This window comes from Lissotriton vulgaris, chromosome 3_1 (genome assembly GCF_964263255.1).
Source record: "Lissotriton vulgaris chromosome 3_1, aLisVul1.2, whole genome shotgun sequence".
Classification (NCBI taxonomy): Eukaryota; Metazoa; Chordata; class Amphibia; order Caudata; family Salamandridae; genus Lissotriton; species Lissotriton vulgaris.
In genome coordinates, this window is record NC_141689.1 from 542,438,107 (window position 1) to 542,462,543 (window position 24,437).

At 44.9% G+C, this 24,437-nt stretch overlaps 1 protein-coding gene across 1 annotated transcript in view; it reads right to left on the reverse strand.

Moving 5' to 3' along the window:
- PTCD2 (pentatricopeptide repeat domain 2) overlaps positions 1-24,437 on the reverse strand; it is a 193,966-nt gene that overhangs the window by 47,079 nt on the left and 122,450 nt on the right. The window contains exon 9 of the mRNA XM_086960801.1: positions 19,952-20,065. Within this exon, the coding sequence (XP_086816927.1) occupies positions 19,952-20,065 (114 nt within the window). The remainder of the gene's footprint in view (positions 1-19,951; positions 20,066-24,437) is intronic.

Genomic DNA, 24,437 nt, shown 5'->3' on the forward strand with positions numbered 1-24,437 from the left:
GAAGGCGATGTCCGGTGACGCAGTGTCGAGTAGGTCCCAGAGTTCAGTTGCGTGTCTGTGGACCGAGCGGGTGTTCAGCAGGATGCACTTCAGGTGGTTAGAGTCAGAGCTATGTTTGGAGGAAGTGGGTTTGGTGAGGGTCCTGAAGCAGGTGAACTTGCAGGTGTGACAGGCGAAAGGGCCGTGGGTGCGTCCTGGGGAGGCTTCGCAGCATTGTGGTGTGCGTCCGGGGTTGAGGGCGAGGAGAGTAGCGGCATCATACGTGAATCTAGTGGGCTGGGTGAGGCGGGGGGCAGGGGGTCTGGCGCTGGGCGCGGTCCAGGCGCGGACGGACGTAGATGGGCTTACCTTTGGCGCACCTTCGGCGCGCATGGGGCGCGCCCGCTGCGCGTGAACGCTGCGCGTAGGTGCATCTGACATAAATGGAGAAGTGGAGGGGGGCGGAGCATGGGAGGGGGAGCTGGGAGGCGGGAGCGTAGGGGGAGGGACGGGCTGCAGGCACAACAAAATGGACGAGACAACAACAGGACAACAGGACGCTATGGGCGCAATCAGGTAGCGATTGTGCTCAGGAGGCAATGCGGGTAATGCGAGCTGGCGGTGGAGCACACGGGCACAATTTGAATAAAATAAAATATCAAAGCAATGCGGAGCGTTCCCAACTTAAATATGCTAAACAAGCAAAGCAATGCGGAGTGTTCACAGTTTAAGTATACTAAACAAACAAAGCAATGCGGAGCGCTACGCAACAGAGCGGGTGCAAATTCAATTAAATTAAATTAAAGGTTTGGCAGTGGGGGGGGGAGCAGCGCTACGATACCAGTATCAGCGCTACGGGTTCAGGAGGAAGGGTGGAGCAACCGCTTCACAAGGAGTCAGGCTGGTCACAGAATCCCCAGCCGGGCCGTTCCTGGTGTCTAGTAGGTGGGAGGGGGAGCTGGGAGGCGGGAGCGTAGGGGGAGGGACGGGCTGCAGGCACAACAAAATGGACGAGACAACAACAGGACAACAGGACGCTATGGGCGCAATCAGGTAGCGATTGTGCTCAGGAGGCAATGCGGGTAATGCGAGCTGACGGTGGAGCACACGGGCACAATTTCAATAAAATAAAATATCAAAGCAATGCGGAGCGTTCACAACTTAAATATGCTAAACAAGCAAACAGTAAACAGTGATGACCCGTAGCCAGCACGTTATCATTTGGATAAACTCACGCATGTCCATTGATAGGCACTAATGAATAGTCGCACAACACAATACCAGGCAGAAGAGTATTGAGGAACACTCAATTCAGCAACATTTTGGATTGAAGAAAGGATAATTGTTTTTTAAGCCCTGATGATGTCTCTGATGGGACGAAACGCGTAGGCTGTAGCTGTGGATATTGTATAGACTATGCAACAGTTGTTTGTCAAAAGCAAATGAAAATTGATATAGTGGAAATCGTCATTAAAGAACTTACAATGTGAAAAAGAAGAAGGAAGCCTGCTTGGAATTTTTGGATTGTTGATTCTTGATTAATAGCATAAACAATTGCTTAAATATTATTTGCACATTTGATGCTCCTTGGTTAATGTTTATTTGATGTTTTAGTAGCTTACACGGTGGGCTGCTACAAGTAGAGCATCAGGAAATACCAGGATAAGAGTTGTACAACTAATCTGTGGAATATCCCATTGTGCACACGATCAGAGTACCCACATCGTGTCTGTAGTTTAAGATAGGTAACATTGACTGGTTACACTTGGAAATTTTTTCTGAGTGCCGAGTTTTGGAACTTTAAAAAATTCCTCTAAGATCAGCAGAACTACGAATTCCGATTTACTCACCTGTTATTAAGAGAGACCTCAGTGCTGCATCTTTCAGCCCACTACTGATCCTGAAAAGTAATTCTAATCGTAGTTACAGTAACTTGAATTTCCTTCCATAGGCTAACCTTGACTGGTTTCCGTTGGAAATTTTTCTAAGTGTGGAGTTTTGGAACTTAAAAAAATTCCTCAAAAAGCAGTCGAACTACGAATTCCAATTTACTCACCTGTTATCAGGAGATACCTCAGTGCTGCATCTTTCAGCTCACTACTATTCCTGAGAAGTAAATTTAACTGTACTTACCAGTAACTTTAATTTGCTTCCATAGGATATCATTGCCTGCTATATAAAATATATATAAATTAAAAAATATTAAATAAAACAATTAATATTACAATTTCAATATTTTTAAAAACATGTTTTTCAATGTATATTGAAAATATGTAATGTAATTTAAAAAATAAAATATCTAAAAATAAATACTTTAAAACAATGTAGTAAATTAGTATAAAAAAATAACAATTAATACATTTAAAAATTATCATTTACAAAACCTTTGAAATTCACTGAAAAAAACCATAGGTTTTAGCCACGTTATAGTTCGGAATTAGCATTTAAAAAACCTTGCAAATTCACTGAAAAAACCATAGGTTTCACACGTTATAGTTAACTGGACATTTCACTCATACAAAACCATTGAAATTCCCCCGTTATAGTTAGTTCAGCTAACTATAACTCGCGCGCCCGCAATGCACTGCTGATAACGTCACATATTATATCACTCATGACATGGTCAGTGATATCACTCATGACATCACTGATGACATCTCAAATGACATCACTGATGACATTACTGATGACATCTTCCTTGTGAAAGAGTGGCAGACCTCCTCTCACCCTAATATAACCTTTAAAACACACATTCAAATATAGAACCTAACATTTTCAAAAAATGGAGATACCAATATCAGTTAAAACAAACCTATTCAGTAATTCCAAAATCTACATACACATCCACTCATTCACCAATAGTTCTATATAGTCACTCATACATGTACTCACTCATCATATGTACTCATACACCTATACATCCTGTTACACACCTACACTTAAACATAGAGTTATTCACACATATACTCACATGCAAATAAACTATCAAACATCAATTTACTTGCATATACAGCTCTACACACACACCACTACACTTATTTCTACAGAAACATACACATACTTACGCTCTTATATATTTTATTTATTTTTATTTATTTCAAAGGTTTTATATAGCGCTGCTGGACCCAAGAGTATCAGAGCGCTTTACAGGGAAGGTAAAACATAATAATAGAGAATAACAAACAGTTAACCGTGTGCAGAGAATTTACAAGGGGTTAGCAATACATTTAGAGGAGCAATGAGGGCAAAGAAAGAAAGGTAAATTAAAGGGGAAGATGAGGTTTTCAAGATCAGAGAAGGAGGGGGGTGCAGTGGAGGGGAGGGAGAATGAAATGTGGAGATGGTGTGGGGAAGGAGTGGGTAGGGGAAGGGTAAAGAGTGAGCAAGTGCAGGATCAAAGTCATTAGGTACACCAATATTTGTTGAGAAGAAGTACTTTGAGTTCCTTTTTGAAGTGAGGGTAAGAGGGGTCGCAGCGAAGATCTTTGGGGAGAGAGTTCCAAATCGTAGGAGCATTACCAGAAAATGCCTGGGATTGGGTCTTTTGACATTTGAGTCTTGGAGGGATTAGGACAAGGGAGTTAGTGCTCCTCAGGGACCTGGAGCACCCTTCTTTCTGTAGTTTGACTGCAAGGTACGAGGGAGTGTTTTGGTGAAGAGCGCTGTGAGTGATACAGGCAATCTTGTAGGTGGATCTTCCTTAAATTGGGAGCCAATTGAGGTTTTTGAGGATGGGGGAGATGTGGTCAAATCTTTTACAATCAGAGATAAGTCTAGCGGCTAGATTGAGAACAGATTTAATCGGTGCAAGATGGACTTTAGGTGTGCCGCCAAGTGTGGCGTTGCCATAGTCAATCCTGGAAAGGACAATCGATTGTACAACGGTTTTAAAATCATCAGCTGGAATAAAAGGTTTGATTTTTTTGAGGTGGTGAAGGGTGTAAAGAGCACTTTTGGCTGCATTTTTAATGTGGGGGATGAGGTTAAGATTCTGGTCGATGCTGATGCCTAGGGATTTAACAGAGTTCGAGGTGGAGAGGGATCAATTAAGTGCTTTGATGTCGTTGATCCAGAGTTGAATGGGAAGGGAATTGATTTTGGGAGTGAAAAGGATGATTTCAGTTTTTTTCGGATTCAATTTTAGATGATTCAGATGGAACCATGCTTGAACTCTAGTCAAGGTGTCATTAAGGTGAAGAATGTCATTGTGAGATTTGATCTTGTAGTAAAGTTGGGTGTCGTCAGCATAAAGGTGGTAATTGATTTTGGCTTGTTTGAGAATGAGAGTGAGTAGTTCCATGAAAAGATTAAATAGGGTTGGGGATAGGATGGATCCTTGAGGGACACCGAGTGAGACAGGTTGTGGATTAGAGAGGTGGTGGTTGAGCTTGATTTGCTGTGATCTGTTTTGAAGGAACGAGGAGAACCAATTGAATACAGTGCCTTCAAAGCCGAATCGATTTTTGAGAGTGTTGAAAAGGGTGAGATGGTGGACAGTATCAAAAGCAGCTGAGAGGTCAAGTAGGATTAGTAGTGATGATTCACCTCTATCTAGGGAGCGATGGATATCATCTGTGATATTTAACATAGCAGTTTCGGTGCTGCATCCCTTTCTAAAACCTGATTGGAAAACGTCCAGGAGATTAAAGGAGAGGATATGGTTCTCTAATTGGGACAGGACACACTTTTCAAGGGCCTTAGAGAGGAAAGGGAGGTTGGAGATAGGGCGTAGGTTGTTAGGGTCAGTCGAGGTGTTTTTAAGAATGGGGGAGATTTGGCCAAGTTGAAGGGAGGCAGGGACAATGGCAGAGGAAAAAGAGGAGTTGATAATATTGGTCCAGATAGGGGCAATAATGTGTTTGAGTTCTTGAACCAGATGGGCGGGGAGAGGGTCTTTGGTATGGGAGGAGGGTTTAAGTTTGGAAATTATGTTGATAATCGTGGATACAGAAACTGGACTGAATTCACTCCATGAAGCTTTGTTTTTAGCAGGGTGGACCTTGGGAGAAGGGTCAGGTTGTGGGAGAACGGGGATGGATTGAGGGGGGTCGTGAAGTGTGGGAAGGGAGGAGGAGGAGGAGAGAGAGTTCGGAGTGTTGGTGAGTGTGTGTTGGTTGAGGGGAGGTTGGAGTGAGAGGGGGGGAAGAGAATGATAGTTCTATCTTGTTGATTTTGTTCAAGAAGAAGCTGGCAATTTCTTTGCATCTTTCCATAGAGGCTAATATTTTAGGAGGGCCAGAGGATGTTTGTTTTTTAACGATGTTAAAGAGTTCTCTGGGGCGGTTTCTAGCCTGGTCAAGTTGTGACTGGAGAAAGGAGGCTTTTTCGTTGAAGATGTGTTTTTTGTAGTGGGCTCTAGCAGTTCTAAGGAGAGCCAGATTATCAGGGGAGGGATGATTCCTCCAAACACGTTCAGATTGTCTGAGTGCCTGTCTTTCGTTATTGAGTTCAGAATTGAACCAGGACTTGGGAGGGTTGTTTTTTTGTTGCTTGAGTTTAATTGGAGCAATTTGTTCGAGGGCTTTAAGAATAGAATTATTATATTGCTTGGTTAAGTCATTGGTGCGGTCAGAGAGAGGGGGGTGAAGTAGGCATGTTTTAATAGAGGATTCCAATTCGCCAGGTGGGATACGGTGAAGGTTGCGTGTTAGTTTCAAAGGTAAAGTGTTGATGGGGGCAGGGCTTGTAATGGAGCTATTCAAGGTGAAGAGGATAAGGTGGTGGTCGGACCAGTTGACAGGAAGTATATTAGAGAGAGAGGCAAGATCCTTGCTAGTCAATATAGCATCAAGGGTGGCACCTTTGATATGAGTAGGGGAATTGCAGAGTTGGGTCAGGTTGGTGATGTCCATGGCATACTTAAATAAGATGACAGCAGGTTCATCCTTTTTGTTCCAGTGGATGTTGAAGTCACCAAGGAAGAGATTATTGGAGTGGGAGAGCGATGATTGAACAATAAGATCAGTCATCTCTTCAGTAAAAGAGATACTATTCCCAGGGGGGTGGTAGATAGTGTGCAAACGAATGGAGGGGGAGTTAGGATTAATGAGATCGTGCAGAAGTATTCAAAGGATGAGGGGTCTAGCAGCTGTATAAGAGAAATGTTGAGTTCAGCTTTGAAGATTAGGGCAAGGCATCCTCCTGTTTGCTCGAATCTATCTTTCTTGATGATAGCACAACCTGGGGGAATGAGCAAGTCGAGGATGGCGGTCCAGTGGGCGGTGAGCCAGGTTTCGGTTAGGAATGCGATGTCTATGTTTTAGCTGAGAATGGTTTTCGCAATCTCAGTTGCGTGGCAGGAGGCGGATCGGCAGTTGATCAACATGCAGCAGAGGGGAGTAGGGTCTGGTAGTTGGGAGGGAGGACAGGGGGGGATGGGTCTAAGTTGTTGGAGTGGCCTAAGTGAAGGTGGATGAAGGGGGAGTCTGCTCGTTCCTATGAGAACTGGGATCGTAGATTGACGAGTAAGGGGGATAGGGGACGAGGAAGGAGAGGGATAGGTAGGTAATTTCGTGAGCGAGTTAACTGCCGAGGTTATCGGGTAGGTATCAGGTAGGGGCGGGAAAGTAGTGTTGGTGTAGGGTGGGACGCTTAAGGAAGGTTGAGCGGGTATGGACGAGTGAATACTAGGGAGAGGAGGAGTGTTGATGTTGGAGATAGCACTAGTTGAGCGAGCAGTTAGAGGGTTGGTTGGTATGAATGTTGATGTCGGATAGACAGGTGTATTGTGGGGGGATCAGTGTGTGGGCGTGAGCTAAGGGGTGGGCTTTAGAAAGGAGTGATATCTCGTTTCTGAGTGAAGAGAGTTCCAAGACGAGGGATGAAAGGAGGAGTTCAATATTAAGGAGTGATTGCGTGTGAATTGATGAGTGTGGAACAATCAGTTATAGAAACACATACTTATTTATACAGGAACTCTTCCAATCTGTCACTGTCATATATCCTTACTTATATACATCAATACTTACATATACTAGTTTAAAACATATGTACTTACTCATAAAGACACAATTGAGGCAGTCATTCACTCACCAAAACACCCATACACACACTCATTCAGCCCATACAGTCCTGCACACATGCTGTCTTCAAAACACATACAGTGAGTCAGTCATTCATGCATCTGTGCACTAAGTAATACACCCCACCAAACCATACAGACACTCATTCTGATACTAAAAAAAACAACTAATAACTCATATAGACACTCATGTAGCTACTCACTAAACCATGCAGCCAATTATACACAAAGTGAGACACTGATACAGATATTTACATATTTAAACATTACTCGCTAATACATGTATTCACTAAGATATACTTAATAAGTCAGTTATACAATCAAGTTTACAAAAAAAACATTTAGGCACTTATTTACCCATTTATTCTTCCATCAACCTTTAGATATACATATATAAAAATATTTATTTTTCAGAAAGACACACATTCACTGGATGATGTCATCAGTGATGTCATTTGAGATGTCAGTCAGTCAAAACCACTTTAATCGATTTCTTAAAATCATAAAAGTTCATCAAAAATCACATTACATTACAAATACATATGGGTGACAAAATATTGTTAAAAGAGACTATCATGTTACAAACATATGTTATATTTAAAATAACAATTAAAATGCAGAAAATGCATGTATTAATCAGTACATGGCATCTTATTTTCGGTCATCAGTGATGTCATGAGTGATGCCACTGACCATGTCATGAGTGATGTAATATGTGACGTTATCAGCAGTGCATTGCGGGCGCGCGAGTTATAGTTAGCTGAACTAACTATAACAGGGGAATTTCAATGGTTTTGTAGGAGTAAAATGTCCAGCTAACTATAACATGTGTGAAACATATGGTTTTTTCAGTGAATTTGCAAGGTTTTTTAAATGCTAATTCCCAACTATAACGTGGCTGAAACCTATGGTTTTTTCAGTGAATATATATATCTATATATATATATCCAATAAGGCTTTCTAGTCCTTTCACCTTTACCACAATGGATTGGCAGAGAACGTTAAGTTTTAGTAGGTGTTTGGCTTTTATTTATTGCACCATTCCTAGTTTGTAGGAATGGTGCTTCAAAGGAGTTTGAAGAACATTTTCCACTCATCCCTGCACCTTAGATTTGAAGGAGGTGGAACAGCATTTATTCTATGCCTTAGGGAGAGTGCAATTTAGGAATGCACAACCATTCTGGTTCTCATTTAAGGTTTGAGGCTTTAATCTCAGGTTGAGGATTACACACCAGAAGGAAAGTAGAGGACGGCAGTCACTAGATCCGCATGTGAAGTATGGTTTCAAAGGCCTCTGCTGTAGGACTGAGAAGTGTTTTCGTCCAAATAATGACATGTTATGCTCCCAACTTTAATAAATACCTTGAGCAACACTTAAATGATTTTACTTACCACCAATTCCTGACATTGAACCAAGCCAAGGTGAAGATTGGAGTACTGCATGGCAAATAGGTGGTTGTTATCACGTTCTCTAATAGGAGTGAGTTTCTATTTTTTTTGTTTCTTTTCCAGACAAAGCTTTTTCTTTTTGGTGCTTAACCTGAATCTTTATTCGGGTGACTTGTCCTATGGGTACTCAATCTATGGTTCCTTTTTGGGGATGATACTTCGATTTTAAAGAGTCTGAAACAGATTGCACCCATCACCAGTATTTGCTAGTGTAGTCCTATCCAGTGGCCCCATCAACCATTTAAGTGGTGTCCCCCTAGCTCCTGTATAATTTCTGTCCTCTGTGGGCTAGGAGTTCAATAGCCATCTCATAGGCCATTGCAGCTGTGCTGATGTAAGATAGAACTCATTATGGACCTTCTCTCTATAATCCATTGTCCAAGTAATTATATACTTTGTGCAGGGCTATTTTCCTACCTGTCCCCCATTTGAGATTGGATAATACATTATTGAGATCTTTGAAGAATCCCTCACTGCGAGGACAGAGAAGTGATACAATCATCTGGGCATCACCAACATCTTGGCTATTCCTACTCTGCTCATTGCCTTCTCATGCTCCCTCTATCAATTGTCTATGTGGGAACAAGCACAATTTAGCCTAATTGAGCTTTAGTCCAGATACTGTACCAATCTAATTCAGCACCTCCATCCCCCAGGGGAGATCACACTGTACATTCCTCAAACAAACAAGTACGTCATTGCGAAGAGCAAGGTAATCTCCCAGGCACTATAACTTTCTATCCCCAATCGGAACCTCTTTGTCTGAATAGACCCACCAAAGGTTCCATAGCCAAATATATTATTGCCGATAATGGAAACCCCTGACTGATGCCCCTACCTACCTACATGTAATGAGTCAGAGATGATTCTTTCCATACGGACTGTGGTCTTCGGACTGGAATAACATAACATGTGTATTTGTAAAGCGCACGTTCACCCAAGGGTATCTTGGTACTAAAAAAACAGGTGTTTATTGTTATCCAACTCAATGGTACTCATTTTATCAACTTCAGTAGGATGAAAAGCTGAGTGGACCTGCCAGGATTTTAACCGGTGACCCGGAGGTCGAACACAGGTCCCTACAGTGGACACATTAGTCCACCAAGCCAACAGACCAGGCAATCCCTATCCAGTTCCTAATTTACAAAGCCAACCCCATTCTTTTCAACACTTTCATCAAGTAAGGTGATTCTAGGGTGTCACATGCATTTTCAATGTCATTGTCACATTGGCTGGTGGGAGGGTCCTCGTTCGAGGGTTGCATCCATGAGTCAAAATAATTGTCTCAGGTTTAGAAATGTGTTCCTTCCAGATATAAAACCATTCTTTTGAACCAGGCTTTCAATTACCAGAGTAAATCTATTGGCTAACACGTTTCCAAGAATTTTGGAATCAACATTAATAAGTGACAGCAGTCTGGAGGAACACACATCAAGCGGGTCCCAACCCCGTTTAGGGGGAACCACTATCAGTGCCTCTCAAGCAGGTCCCCAGCATCTTTAGAGTCTTTGAGAAGCTGGAGAAATTCTGAAGCCAGTTTAGTTTTATTGTGGCATAGAACTCCACAGGGAATCCATCTGTATCCATGGTTTTATTATGTACCATTTGATCAATTGCGCCTGAACTTCATCTTTTGTGAGCAGTTTATCCAAGGTAAGCTACTGTAGCAGATGTATGCATGGAATGAGCATCATTTCTTTACAAGAATGCCACACATCTCTGGCTGTGTATAGGTCACCATAGTATTCTGCAGAATTCCTATTAATATTTGCTTGTGTGTTGAACGTCTCATGTCATAGGTGTACTGATGAGTAATCTGCTCTAGTAGGATGCATAATGCTCCAAATGTCATGCAGTTGTCTGTAGTTTAGGAGAAGAAACAGCATGATTTCCTAATAATCATTGCTTCCTACGACGTCTACCTGTCAAGATCAACATCAACATCCGGTACACAGTTAAAATCCCCACCCCACATTCTTGATGCTGCTAAGTGTAGGCAGACGTTCATCTAGAAACTAAGTGATTACTGTGTGGGGGCATATATCGCCACTAATTATAAAGGTTCGCCATACAACCCCACCTCCACCACCACAACTACACACAGTATCTATTATTTTATGGCGAATCACAACAGGGACAGCAGGTGATATCAAAATCAGCATACCCCTTGCATAAGCTGAAAAGATGGTGCTTATGACTTGGCCCCTGCACTCTCCTTGATAGCTCCTGAATCTCTGAGGTCAGATGTGACTCTTGCTGATATCAATGTGCGCCTGTCTATGTCTTAAATAGATCTTGTGCCACCACACAGGAGTACACCTGTTTAATATCCTGTTCCGTGTAACTGCTGTGGTTTACGTTGTTGTTGCCCCACTCTTCCCATACTGTGTAAGAACCAGTTGCTTGGTAGTACCAATAATCTGCTGCATTTACCATCTAGGTGCCAAGCTCTACTCTACTCCTAGGTCAGGATGATAATGACTAGTCTAACCAATTAACAATACTTGTTTATCAAACCTTTCCACCTCGGAACTAAGAGTGAAACAATTGTGTGCAGCTTATAAGGTTGTAACATTCATGAAAACCCCTTTCTTTATTTCATCCACAGGCCCATCCCAATATTTCAATCATACACTCTTGTGCTTTCCCTGCAACACAATACATATACACATAAAAATAGCACCATTGCAATGATGAAGAAAATAATATAATGAACCAGAGTCATATATCAAGTTCAAGCATATGAGTCCATTGATGTGGTTAGACTTAGACCTGGTCAGCGCCAGCATACCCCTGCTGAGCAAAAGAGTGCTAGACAAATCTGCATAACATTACATAACTATGTTTCAGCAATCTCTAACTGCAGCCATTGATAAAATTGCCCCCTTAAAAACATTTAGACAATTTCCTGTGGCTAAACAGGAAAAATGGTATACCGAGGCTCTCAGGAAAGAGAAGCAAGAATGTAGAAGGATAGAGAAGAGATGGAGGAAATCACACTCTGAGGATAACAAAAAGGCACATCGTGCAGCTCAAACCAACTATTATAAACATATCAAGGCTGCCCGTAAAAATAACATTGCTCAACAGCTCATAGAAGCCGGTAACTCTCCTAAAGAACTGTACAGGATTCTTGAAACATTTGTAAAACCTACGGCTTGTATAAGTCCAGATGACTTTTCACAAAGTCTATGTGAAGAAGTCTCATCATACTTTGAAAACAAAATAGAATCCATCTATGGAAAAATCTTAGTATCCCAACCAAACAGTGATTCCCTAAATGCTTCCTCCCCCAACGAAAATATCAACTTCACATTAACTACATTCCCTCCTATCAACACTGAAGAGCTCTATACAATAATGACCCAAGTAAAATCTGGATCGCCGGATGACCTTATCCCTGTTAAAACCTTAACCCCTCTCCGCACCCTGTTAGCCCCCCACATTCAGGATGTAATCAACCAGTCTCTTAAAGAGGGAAAAGTACCAACTGAATGGAAAAGAGCAGTGGTGAACCCCATCCGCAAGAACGCGGCTCTCCCGTGGACGGAGCTTCCCAACCTCCGTCCCATCTCCCTTCTGCCTTATTACAGCAAGATGGTCGAGAAACATGTCAACGCACACCTGTCCAATTACATCGAGGCAGCGGGCGGCCTAGACCACTCGCAATCTGGTTTTAGGCCCTACCATAGCACCGAATCAGCCCTCCTGTCAGTGACAGATAACATCAGAATGTCACTTGACAGGGGGAGCTCAGTGATTCTGGTGCTATTGGATTTGTCCGCTGCCTTCGACACGGTGTCGCACAAAATTCTTCTCGACCGCCTGAAGGGAGTGGGAGTAAAGGGGACCGCCCTTGCGTGGCTGGAAAGCTTTCTTGAAGACAGACAACAAGGTGTCAAACTAGGCTCCCATAAATCTGTCTGCAGGAAGCTTACCAAGGGTGTGCCACAGGGCTCATGTCTGAGCCCCACGTTATTCAACGTATATGTGGCCCCCTTGGCAGAGATTATAAGATCTTACGGGTTCTCCCCAATCTCTTACGCTGACGATACTCAGCTGTTGTTTCCCTTTCAAACCATTACACCTGCAGTCATGCAATCCTTCCAAAATGGCATGAGAGCGGTGGCAGGTTGGATGGCCCAGAACTTCCTCCAATGCAATGTGACCAAAACGGAGGTCATGTTGTTTGGAGGGGCCACCCTGCTCTGGTCTCCGGATTGGTGGCCACTTGAGCTAGGACCTGTCCCAGCGCCCAAACAAACCATCAAAAACCTGGGGGTACGCCTAGACCAAACTCTGATTATGAAAGATCACGTCAGCCAGGTCACGGGAACGTGTTTCCGTACAATTGGTCTTCTACGGCGTATCTTCCCTTTCCTACCAAACACCTATAGGAAAACGCTGGTACAGGCACTAGTCCTTGGACGGGTAGACTATTGTAATAGTCTACTCATTTCCGCCAACCATGAACAACTACGTAGACTGCAGGTGGTGCAGAACACCGCGGCAAGACTCATCCTGAATGTCCTTCCCCGCACCCCCTCCCGTCCTCTCCTTTCCCACCTTCACTGGCTTCCAGTGCAACAGCGGGTAAATTTCAAACTCTGCTGCATCATGCATAAGTGCATCTATGGGTCTAGTCCCAAATATCTAAAAGATATTTTCTTTCCCTACTCTCCCGGACGTGCTCTGCGTTCCAGCAACACCATGTTGCTGTATGTACCTAAAGTTACCAGAGCGAGACAGGGTGGTCGAGCACCCTCCCTTAAAGGCCCCTTGTTGTGGAATTCCCTCCCACCTCAGCGAAGACAAATTTCCAACCTCTTCTCACTGCTATCCATCCCTAAGTTTGCATCGGTCTCCCCCTACATCCGACAGCTGCACTGGCTACCGGTGAGGAGCCGTATCAAATTTAACGCACTATGCATAGCATACAAGGCTATCCATGATCACGGACCCCTATTTTTAAGAAGAGCCTTCCGACCGCTTGAACACACAAGAACCTTGCGGTCATCCTCAGCACATTTACTCATGGTCCCCCGTACAAGAAGGGCCAACTGGGGCGACAAACGCTTCTCAGTGGCAACAGCCATTTTGTGGAACACACTCCCTCTACACATCAAGTGTGCTCCGACCCTTCTGAATTTCAGAAAGAAACTAAAGACCTGGTTGTTCCCTGCCTAAACCTCCCTACCCCTCCCCCCCATGAGAGTTCTGCTTCTACAGCGCCGAGACACCCAAGGGTATTTGCGCGCTTTAAAAATTGCCAAATAAATAAAAAAAAATTTTAAAAAAAATAGGAAGAAATTAAAAACTTACCTGTTCACACAAGATTAATTTAGCCTTTCCTTTTGTCACCCCCTCAATATAGTTTGTCCAACTTATACAGAAGCTACGCGCAGAGATACCCCTTCGGGGCTGATTCATGCACGCTATAAGACTATAAATAAATAAATAAATAAATAAATAACATCCCAGCTAGCCCTCAGTGCCAATTAATTGTCCTCCATGGCAAGATCTTCTGCTCTCTATGGAGCTCTGCTGCAGATCTGTGTGTCGGGGCTGCTGCGTATTTCCACCTCTGCTACCACCATGGCCCTTTCTCTTGCTGCCCGTTCCTTTGTTGGCCTGCCCCTTGCACCTCTGTTGGGGGCGCTGTCAAGTTTTCTGCGTCAACTATCCACTCTCCAATACATGAAAAGTCGTCGAGGTAGCCTACCCTTGGATCCCAACCACTCACAGGCTTCTGCCAGTATTGTGAAGAAGACCGTTTTCTCAGCATCCAAAGCTTGGTTTTAAACATGAGAGAATATCTGATGCCCAACTGGCAAAGTCTGCTTTTGACCTCATCAACGATCTTTGTCACTTCTGGACTTTCATTATATAATCTGGGAATATGGTCACCTTTCATTTTCCACATGCCATGGGCCCTTGTTCCTAAAGTCCTGCAGGATACAATCTCTATCCCAGCAGTTTAACAGTCTTGCAACAGCTGGCCAGGTGAGGCATTCTGTTCGGTACTCTGTGGGCCCGTTTCACAGAGAAGAAGGTTGAATGCTTTCCCTCGAACACCGTGTTCAATAACCAGTCCTCAAGGAACAATTCCATGCTGGGCCCCTCGGCCTCCTCTGGGAGTCCTATAATTCGCATGTTATATTTTGATCGGCCATCAGTATCTTCTGATTTCACCCAAAGGAAGCTCACTTCGCTTTGCAGGTCCTTAAAATGTGATTCCAGCTCAGCCACAGAAGGCCACATCGTTGCTAATGCTGACTTCACTGGTCAGGGCGTTTTGGGTTCTAATGAGGTTTTCACATTCGTAATTGTCAATAGAAGCATGTCGTGAAGGAGCACAGCAGTCCCCAGCAACATACAAAATTAAAAATAATAAACAAACACGTCTCCTGTGCTATTGAATCCATCACCCCAGTAGTCATATTTGTATCATATTGTAAAAGCACTCCAAGCTGTAGATGACTGCTCTTTAGCTGGTGTGCACGGACCCCTTCTGGTTGGTTGTATGGCTGCACTTCATGGCCCGACAAATGATTTAAAAAAAGCCTAAACGGATGTTAAATGTGTTTTTTAAATAATAATTTACCGAAAATATTTTGCAATAATCACTATTATTAAATATTGCATTGTTTGAATTGATTAAATATACATTTGATCATAGTTATTGGTGACTTTTTGACAAGGCCAATAGGATTGCTTTATACATGTTAATGTGCTGATCCTTTGATAAAGCCAACTGGCCCGCCTTTTATATTTTGGTGGTCAGACCTTTTGACACAGCTAGTAGCCTTACTTAAAATGATGACTTTTTTCTGCTGAGACACAACGGATGGTTGGGGAGATGGGCGTAATCAATAGCTGGCGTTCCATACACCCCCTGTCCCGAGATTATACCTTTTTCTCCCATGTTCACCACTCCTACTCTCGCCTGAACCACATTTTTCTAAGTCAAGCCCTCAGGGGAGATGTCCTCGACTCTAGAATATTACCGCTATCAGTTTCCGACCATAGTCTACTCGTGCTAGGTCTGCGCTGGTCACCAGCGGGTGACGGACCACGGAAGTGGTATTTCCCAGCCTCAGTGGTCAGGGACGACCCCTCAAGCAAGGAGTTGCGGAAGGCTATCAGGGACTTTTTTGAACTCAACTTTAAGGCGTCAACCAGGGGCACTTGCCTAGCTCTTAATGCTCACCTCAATAAGATGCGGCGACGGGAGCGGGAGGAGTTGGAGATAGAACTGGCAGCTCTTGAGCAAGCCCACAAACTGAATCCTTCGAGGCTGACCCTTCGCCCCTTGACAGCGGTTAGGGGGAACTTGAGGGCCCACTACAACAACAGGGCGGAGTTCACGTTGTTGAGACAGACGCCTATCGTATTCCCATGGGAATAAGGTGGGGAGACACCTGGCTCGCCAACTGCGAAACAAGAGGGAGCGGGAGTATATAGGAGGGGTTCGCGACTCGACGGGTGAGCTGCAGCAACGTGACGAGACTAAGGCTGCCATCTTTGGAACCCTTCTATGCGGACCTCTATGCGGGGGAAACGCTCGATGCCGATGACCAGCGGGAATACTTGCGGGGTCTGCCCATACCGCAAGTGTCTAGGGAATGGAACGAGCTGCTTGCGGCCCGATTACTAGCAGCGAGGTACTTGAGGCCATTAAAGACCTGAAACTCCACAAGGCACCGTGACCGGATGGTTACACCGCCCTCTTTTACAAGGCGTATGCCACTGAGGTGTGCGACTTTCTGGTCTCCCTTTTTAATGACATGGCTGAATCCGGCACCACAACCGGCTCGCTCGCTGAGGCCGTAATATCGATTCTAACTAAACCGGGGAAAGACCCCACTCACTGCTCCTCATTTCCCCCGATAGCCCTCCTCAATATCGACGCCAAGCTCTATTCCTCGATCATTGCGTGCAGGCTGCGGGATTTGATGCCAGCGCTCATACATCCAGACCAATCTGGGTTTATTAAGGGGCGTCAGACCCATGATAACACACGGCGGATTGTCCACCTGATAGAAAAGGCTAATAAGTTCAGAATCCCAGCGGTACTCGTAGGACTTGATGCTGAAAAGGCCTACGATCGCGTGAACTGGGGCTTCCTTCCGTACTGTAGCTGCTTTTGGCTTCTCGGACAAATTCATCTCCATGGTGAAAGCGAACTACTGCAGCCCCCGCTCTAGAGTGGCAGTGAACGGCCTCCTATCGGCATTCTTCTCACATTCCCGCGGCACCAGGCAGGGCTGTCCTCTCTCCCCCCTGCTGTTTGCCTTGAGCATTGAGCCTCTGGCGATAGCAGTGAGGGAGCACGAGGAGATTCGGGGTCTTCCCTTTACCGGAGAGCAGCATAAAATTACACTATTTGCGGATGATGTCCTGCTCTCTGTCATGGATCCAGTACACTCTCTGCCACATGTCCGGGAGGTCTTAATGCGGTTTGAGGAGGTGGTCGGCTTCAAGGTCAATTATGACAAATCTTATGTCTTAAATCTTACGCTTTCACCTGCAGAGGTGGATCAAGTGCGGCCTCTAACTCCGTTGGCTTGGGCTTCCAACTCCATCGTATACTTGGGGGTTCATCTGACACCCACGACTGGGAAATTGTTTTCAGCAAACTTCCCACCGTTATTAGCAAAGACCCGAGCGGACTTGGATCAGTGGAAGCCCAAATACTTATCATGGTTGGGCAGAATCCATGCCATTAAGATGGTCCTCCTCCCTAAATACCTGTACCTCTTTCAGGCGCTCCCTATTCCCCTGGACGTAGACTTCTTTCGCCGCCTTAAAACTCAAATGCTCCGATTTGTCTGGCAGGGGGGCCGAGCGCGATTCTCCTTCACAGTTTTGCGACGACCCCGGGGGGAAGGAGGTGTAGGCCTTCCAGATATGCATCTGTATTACAAAGCAGCACAATTAAGAGTGCTGGTGGAATGGTCTCAACAAACATCAGAGAAACACTGGCTACACATGGACAGGAGTATCGCAGGTAGATCGATTTGGGACCTGGCCTGGAAACCCAAGAAAGACAGGCCTTCAGAACGCCTACATTAGTACTCCAACCAGTACCACTCTGAAGGTCTGGGATACGCTGGCCGCTGATGACCGCTGGACCACATTTCCTTCTCCGTTCACGCCCCTACACTTTAATCTGGCTTTTTTGCCGGCGCTACAAGAGGGCCCTTTCAGAGTGTGGAGGGAGGGGGGTTGTAGAGCGTTGACCCACCTATTTCACGGCTATACTCCGCTTTCCTTTGATAAATGCACGAGGGACTATGGTGTCCCGTCGTCGGAACGGTTTCACCATGTCCAGCTGCTCCATTGGGCCATGTCGCCTGAGGTCTTCGATGCGGCTTCAAGACCCCCTTCGCCCTTTGAGGCCTTCATCCTCCGGACCTCTGCCATGACAGGTGTCATCTCCTTTCTTTACCAGCTACTACTTACCTCGGCAGTGGCGCCTCGTCCCCGCTACATGGGACAATGGGAGGAACACCTGGGGCAGGATATTTCGGACAAAGAATGGTCGGCACTGTGGCGCGATATTGCTACATAAAATCATTCGTTGGACCTGAGGGAGGCCCACCTTAAGACGCTCATGGACTGGTATTTGTACCCGGCCAGACTCCATCGTATATTCCCGGCCGCCTCTGACAGGTGCTGGAGGGGCTGTGGTCTGCTTGGGGATTTCCGCCATATTTGGTGGGACTGTCCGATTATTCGCCCATATTGGGAGGAGATCCTCTCTCACATCAAGGAAATACTTGGTTATCCGGTGGCGGACTCTATGGCCTATGTATTGCTGGGCCTCCGAGACCCCGTCCTTGAATATCAGACGCGTGCGGACAAATAGATTTTGTGGCTCTGTCTTGGAGCTGCCAAACTTACTCTGGCCGCCGCCTGGAAAAAAACGGAGGCACCGGCGATCTCCTTATGGGACACAAAGCTATGGAAACTGCTTAGCATGGAAAGAGTGGCGGACATCTTCCTAGGCAACTTTAAAAACTTCCAATACCGCTGGGGTCCCTTGGTTCGCTTTCTCTCAAAAGGCCTACCTTCTGCGGTCTGACCATCCTCCATACGATCACTCCACCTATTTCAGGTCTAATAAAGGGTCCTCATGTATGACTGATGAGTGTTGCGGTCACCACCACTGGAGGGGTGGGAAGGGAGGGGGGGCGGAGGGAGGGGGGTTGTAGTGTTTTGTTAATTGCTTGTTTGCGGCACCCACATGGATGATCGAAGCCTCTCAACCCGGACAGGATAACTCTTTGGGCACAAGCAGCTACATGCCGAATCTGCTCCCTTGCCATATGACATCGGCTTGCTGCCTGTCCATTTGCAATTTTGATATTACCATTGCCTTTGCCTATGCCCCCTGCGTGGGATGATGTGCGGGTTCGCCGCTGTTTCTTTCTTTGTTCTTCTACTAAACTAAAAATAAAAAAAATTTATAAAAAAAAAAATATGATGACTTTTATATTGTTATATGACATACTCAGCTGTATGTGGTGGCGAGGGGTTAGGCACAGGTTGGTTTGGTGCCCACAGAGGGTTTCAGCCAGCCCTGCGAGACCAACCCCACACCACGCATGGTGACCTACATCTTACTTTCCGTTAAAAAAAACACAGGCATTAACTGAAAAAAACAAAGAAAGCGACGTTCTAGTAAGGGACTATAAAAATATCTTACTTTACATTAAAAACAACCTTAGAAATACACTAAAAATTCAAAAGGTTAAAGGGTTGCTCTAGTTAGGTGAAAATGACAATTAAATCATAATGTTTTAAACTAACAAAACTGCTGAAATTCACCAGTGATAGTTATCTCAAGTAACTATAACTTGTGCGCTCACCATGCACGGCTTATTACCTTACATTTTATATCATTCATGACATTTTCGATGATGATTTAGTTTCTTTAGATGGCACAAGTTATAGGTACTTGAGATTTTCAGCAGAACTATATGTATGTGTTATAGTTCTAGGTAGTGATCTGTTAGTTGGACTGAAGTTGTTCTGCTTTTGTCTTATGCCTAACTACTCTTTCACATAGGGTTATCCTTCAGTTGCATTGATCATTCTGTCAATGTCTTTGTTGTCAATTTACCCCTTTAATTTTCTGCATGCATGCATGCACAGGAAGCAGCAAATGGAGTGCCTGTGTCCATGCCAATAGCGCAATATTTTTTTTATCCCATTAACAGATTCTACATTATTTACACAGTTTCAACCTTTGTTCTACATCGATTCATATGCACTTGATATCCGAGAGAAATATACAATGTTAACCTCAAAGGATGTAGCACAATAAACTTGTAAACCTGAGTATAGTTAATAACAGCAATATACACTACAGTGATTTTTAGGTCTCCACTTTTTAGGTCTCTTACTTTTGATACACTTAGTTCCACAGTTATAAGTATAGTTGGCTGTTTTAATCGCCTGGTGATGAACAATGCAAACATTTCAAGACTAACTTACCACCTCTTCGGAAATCTCTGGTCTCTTCACAAAGTGTGGAGCTACGGTTTCTTGAGCTATCTCCAGTAATTGCAAGACATCTTCCATTGCGCCTGCCTCAATATGAATAAGAATCTGAAAAAATGCAATTAACGCTGGTCAGTGCATTTAATCTTCTAAAAGTCTCTTTGAATGTTCCTGCATGCCAGTGTACTCGCTCCCAGTGAACAGCTGTCATTTCCACTCAAGCAGGTGAGCGTTCCTGTCCTATTGTTATATTATGTCCTTCCAAAGTCTTGCTTTAAGACCCTAACAGCGTATAAATCAGCTAAGATAGACAATACCTATTGGTAACTAGTCATTGTTGGCCTTGGCACACTCTGCAGGGTTATCCCCAAACATTTAGCCTTCACCCTTCTTTTTGCTGAACACATTTTTGTTGGATTTTAGGACTGTGTGCACCTTACCACTGCTAACTAGTGCTGGAAAGAAACTAAAGGCTTTTGGTCAGCAAAGAACACTGGGTGCACAACCAACAGTGAACACACTTGATACTCGCTAGTATATAATGCGGTGCAACTGGGTGAATGGAGAGCCCTGGAACCACTCAATGTTCGGTAGTAAAACTGCCAAAAAACAAGAATTACAAGTTTACCCAATGTACTCAAAAGTAAAACATATGTAAGGTAACATTCAGACACATATACAAAGTACAAAGCGACAGAGAGATGTAGGAATCTCCAATGGGAGAGTGGTCCAAAGGAGTCCTTTATTTAGTACAACAGCCAGCCGACACGTGTTTCATCGCTATTGCGAATCCTCAGGGCTATATATGGCTGTGTTACACCAGAAGGTCGCTTAGCTGGTGATACTTCCGACCCAGATGGGCCCGTGACCGTAGATAAAGCAATATCAGAGAAGAAGCAGCCGACCCCTGTGTAAGGCAATTGTCGGATGTCCTGGTCTATAGATTTGGATCACAACGACAACTTCATTTAAGGCGAGTTCCAGCGTTAGTAAAAATTAATTCAAAGTCTCTCGTGGCTTCATGCTACTATTAAGTAGTAAAGAGTCGGGTACGACTCGCTTCGTTGTGAAGAGGAATTCCCGATTCAGGTCTGCGGTGCAGCGTTGCCGTGTAATTCTCCGGGTTGTGTTTCAAGTTCCAAGGTGTGTGGCATTGACCCCAAGTAGAAGCCTTACAGATATCCATGAGCAGGATATCACCTAAAAAAGCCGATGTGGCTCTCTTTGCATTTAGAGAAAATATGGTTTTTGGAGGTACAGGCAGAGTGAGTTTGGCTTTAGCATAGCAGATTTGAATACACATAACTAGCCACCTAGCAATGCCAGCTTTGAAAATAGCACACCACTTGTAGCGATTGGCAAAGTCTACAAAAAGAGAGCTCTTAATGTCCAGAGTGTGAAGCGCCCATCTAACTACCGACTTTGGATGTGGGTAAAAAAAACATGGGTAGCTCAATAGTTTGGTTGATGTGAGAAAAGGAGACACAACCGGAGGCAAAAAGTTAGGGTTAGTATGAAAAACGACTATCTTCCTGATACCTATACCTAAATGAATGCTTCTCACATTGTAAGAACTTGGAGCTCACTGACAAATCCGAGTAAGATTACTGCTATTAGGAAGGTAGCCCTCCAAAGTAAGAATTTTAAGGAACACAAGTGGAGAGACTCAAAAAGAGGACCCATAAGTTGTGTGTGAACCACATTCAGATTTCATACCAGTGGAGCAGGTATCTTTGGAGGAATTACCCTTTTTAATCTTTACATGAAAGCTTTAATTACCGGTACCCTGACAACTACAGATAGCTATAGGCTCATGGAAATGTAAGCTAGACCTGCCTTGTAGAGGTGTACACTGTAGAAAACAAACTCCTGCACGGGACTGTAAAAGGGTCCAGCGGTTTAACAATATAGTAGTGGAAGAACCTTTTCAATTTAGATGCCTAACAGGCACAAGAAGGGAGTTTTCTGGCCTCTCGTTCAACAGCCATGTATTCCAGTGGGAGATTAAGGTAGTCAAACTCTAGGAACCCAGGTGCCAATTAGCTAGATTGAGGTGTTTGGGGTCTGGGTGTCTGAGTTGACCTTAATGCGGAGCGAAAAGGCCTGGCCTGATTGGAAGCTTCTTGTGGGACTGACATCTCAAGGACCTCTGAATACCATGGATGTCTTTCCCAGGCTGGTACAACTAGGATGAGTGACAGACGCTTTCTTCAACTTCCTTACCTACCAAGTACATGATGAGGTGAAGCAGTAGAAAAGCGCCGGCAAATATCCCTGATCAGTCCATCCCTTAGAGCACTGTCATGGTACGGTAGGTGAGGGTACCTGGCGGTGAAGCTTTAGCATTTTGTGTTTTCAAGCGAGACAAACAGGTCGATTGTTGGAGTTCCCCATCGTTGGAAGTGAGTGGAGTTACCTCATGTGTACCTATTGGTACGTCCTGCTAAGCAGTTCCACAAAATCGTTCTCCACTATTGGCAGATGCTCCACCAACAGGTGAATGCTGTGGCGACGTGCCAATCTCCTGTGCCAGTAGAACAACCTGTGGTGAGAGGATATGAATGTAGAACATGGCCATCATGTTGTCTTGTCTTTAGAAGTACTGTTTCCCTGTATTTAGGAGAAAAACCATGTGAGGGCTAACCTGATGGCTAAACGTTTCACTAATTGGTATGATGAACCTGGTGTTGAGGAGTCCAAAAATCATGAATTGTCATCTGGTGGAGGTGAGCTAGTCAACCCACAAGAGATACATCTGCTGTGATGGTCACCTGTAGGAGGGGGTCTAGAAAGGCTGAGCTGAGCAGCAGGTTGATGCTGTTCCAGCAATGGAGAGAATGCTTGGCCCTAGCCGTTACGAACACTAGATCCTCCCAATACCCTTCCGCTTGTGCCAACTATCGAGAGAGGCAATCTTGGGGCACTCTATCAAGACACTAACACTTGGCCAGATGGAGTCTTGTCAGTGCCCACAAGCACCCCGGACTCGGCCCTGGAACTTTCTTTAGGGGAGGTGGAGGCTGCTCTGGAGCACTTAACGTTGGGGAAGGCGCCGGGGCTGGATAAGTTACCGGGGGATCTCTTTAGGCTTCATCCGGACATCTGGGGTCCGTACCTCCTTATTCTTTTTAATGCCATTCTAGGAGGTATGGCGATCCCCGGCTCTTGGCTGGGGGCAGAGATTGTACCGATTCACAAGAAGGGGTCTACTCTGCTTCCGGCCAACTATAGGCCGATTAGCCTAATAGATGTACCCCAAAAGCTCTTTGCGCGCCTCATTCTTAACCATCTGCTGGATTGGGTGGAGGATAACGACATCATGAGCCCCCTCCAGGCTGGCTTCAGAAAGAACACGTCGACCATGGACCAGATCTTCCGCCTCCTCCTCCTCTATTGGAAGACGGTGACGTTAGAGGGGGGAAGGCTGTACATGGTCTTCGTGGATCTGAAGTCAGCCTTCGATCTAGTCCCTCGAAGGAAATTATGGGAGGTTTTGGAAAAGCTAGGAGTACCCCCTCAATTACTCAGCATTATAATCAGGTTGCATGAGAACAACTATGCACAAGTGAGGTGTGGGAGGGATGGTAAGCTCTCGTCCAGGTTTCCGGTCCACCGAGGAGTCAGGCAGGGCTGTGTCCTGGCACCGACCCTGTTCTGTCTTTTCATTAACAGCGTTATACTGCACCTAGATAACGTTAAGGACAATGATGCCCCACTCCTGGCAGGCAGGAGGGTCCCGGCAATAATGTTTGCTGACGATACCCTCCTGCTTTCCAAATCCCCCATGGGGATTCAGAGGACCGTGAACGGTTTTGGCCTTTTCTGTCGCCAACACGGGTTGGAGGTGAACACAGAAAAGACCAAGTTCATGATTTTCAATCCCCCCACCAAAACCAGACCCAACCCCACATTGGGAAAAGCCAGTCTTGAGAGGGTCTCGACCTTTATATATTTGGGGGTAACACTCCAGGAAAACCTCTCATGGGACTGCCAGATAGCTAGATCAAGGGTAAAATTGTCCCAGCTATCGGGTGCAATTTTGAAGGTGGCTAATAAGTCCACCTTTAAGCCTTTAAGCCCGGCTCTGGAAACATATAGGTCTCAAGCCAAGGCAGCAGCCATGTATGGCAGTGAGTTATGGGGCCATAAAGCAGGGAAAGTTTTGGCAGGAGTGGAAAACAGTTTTCTAAGAAGCCTACTTGGTCTCCCACAAGGCACGCCACTTCTGCCCTTAAGACTAGACATGGGTCTTCCCTCCATTGCTGAAGATCTTCTGTCAAAGCCCGTGAAGTTTTGGCACCGGATTTGGTCCACTGATGAACTGCACCACTACAGACAGGACCTTATTCACGTAATGAGCTTGAATGGCAACAATTAAATCCCCTGGCTCGCCTTCATCAAGACGGAATTGCTCAGTATGAATTTGCCAGATTTATGGGACGATCCAGCTCAAGGTTGTCAAAGGGTTACCCGCAAAACC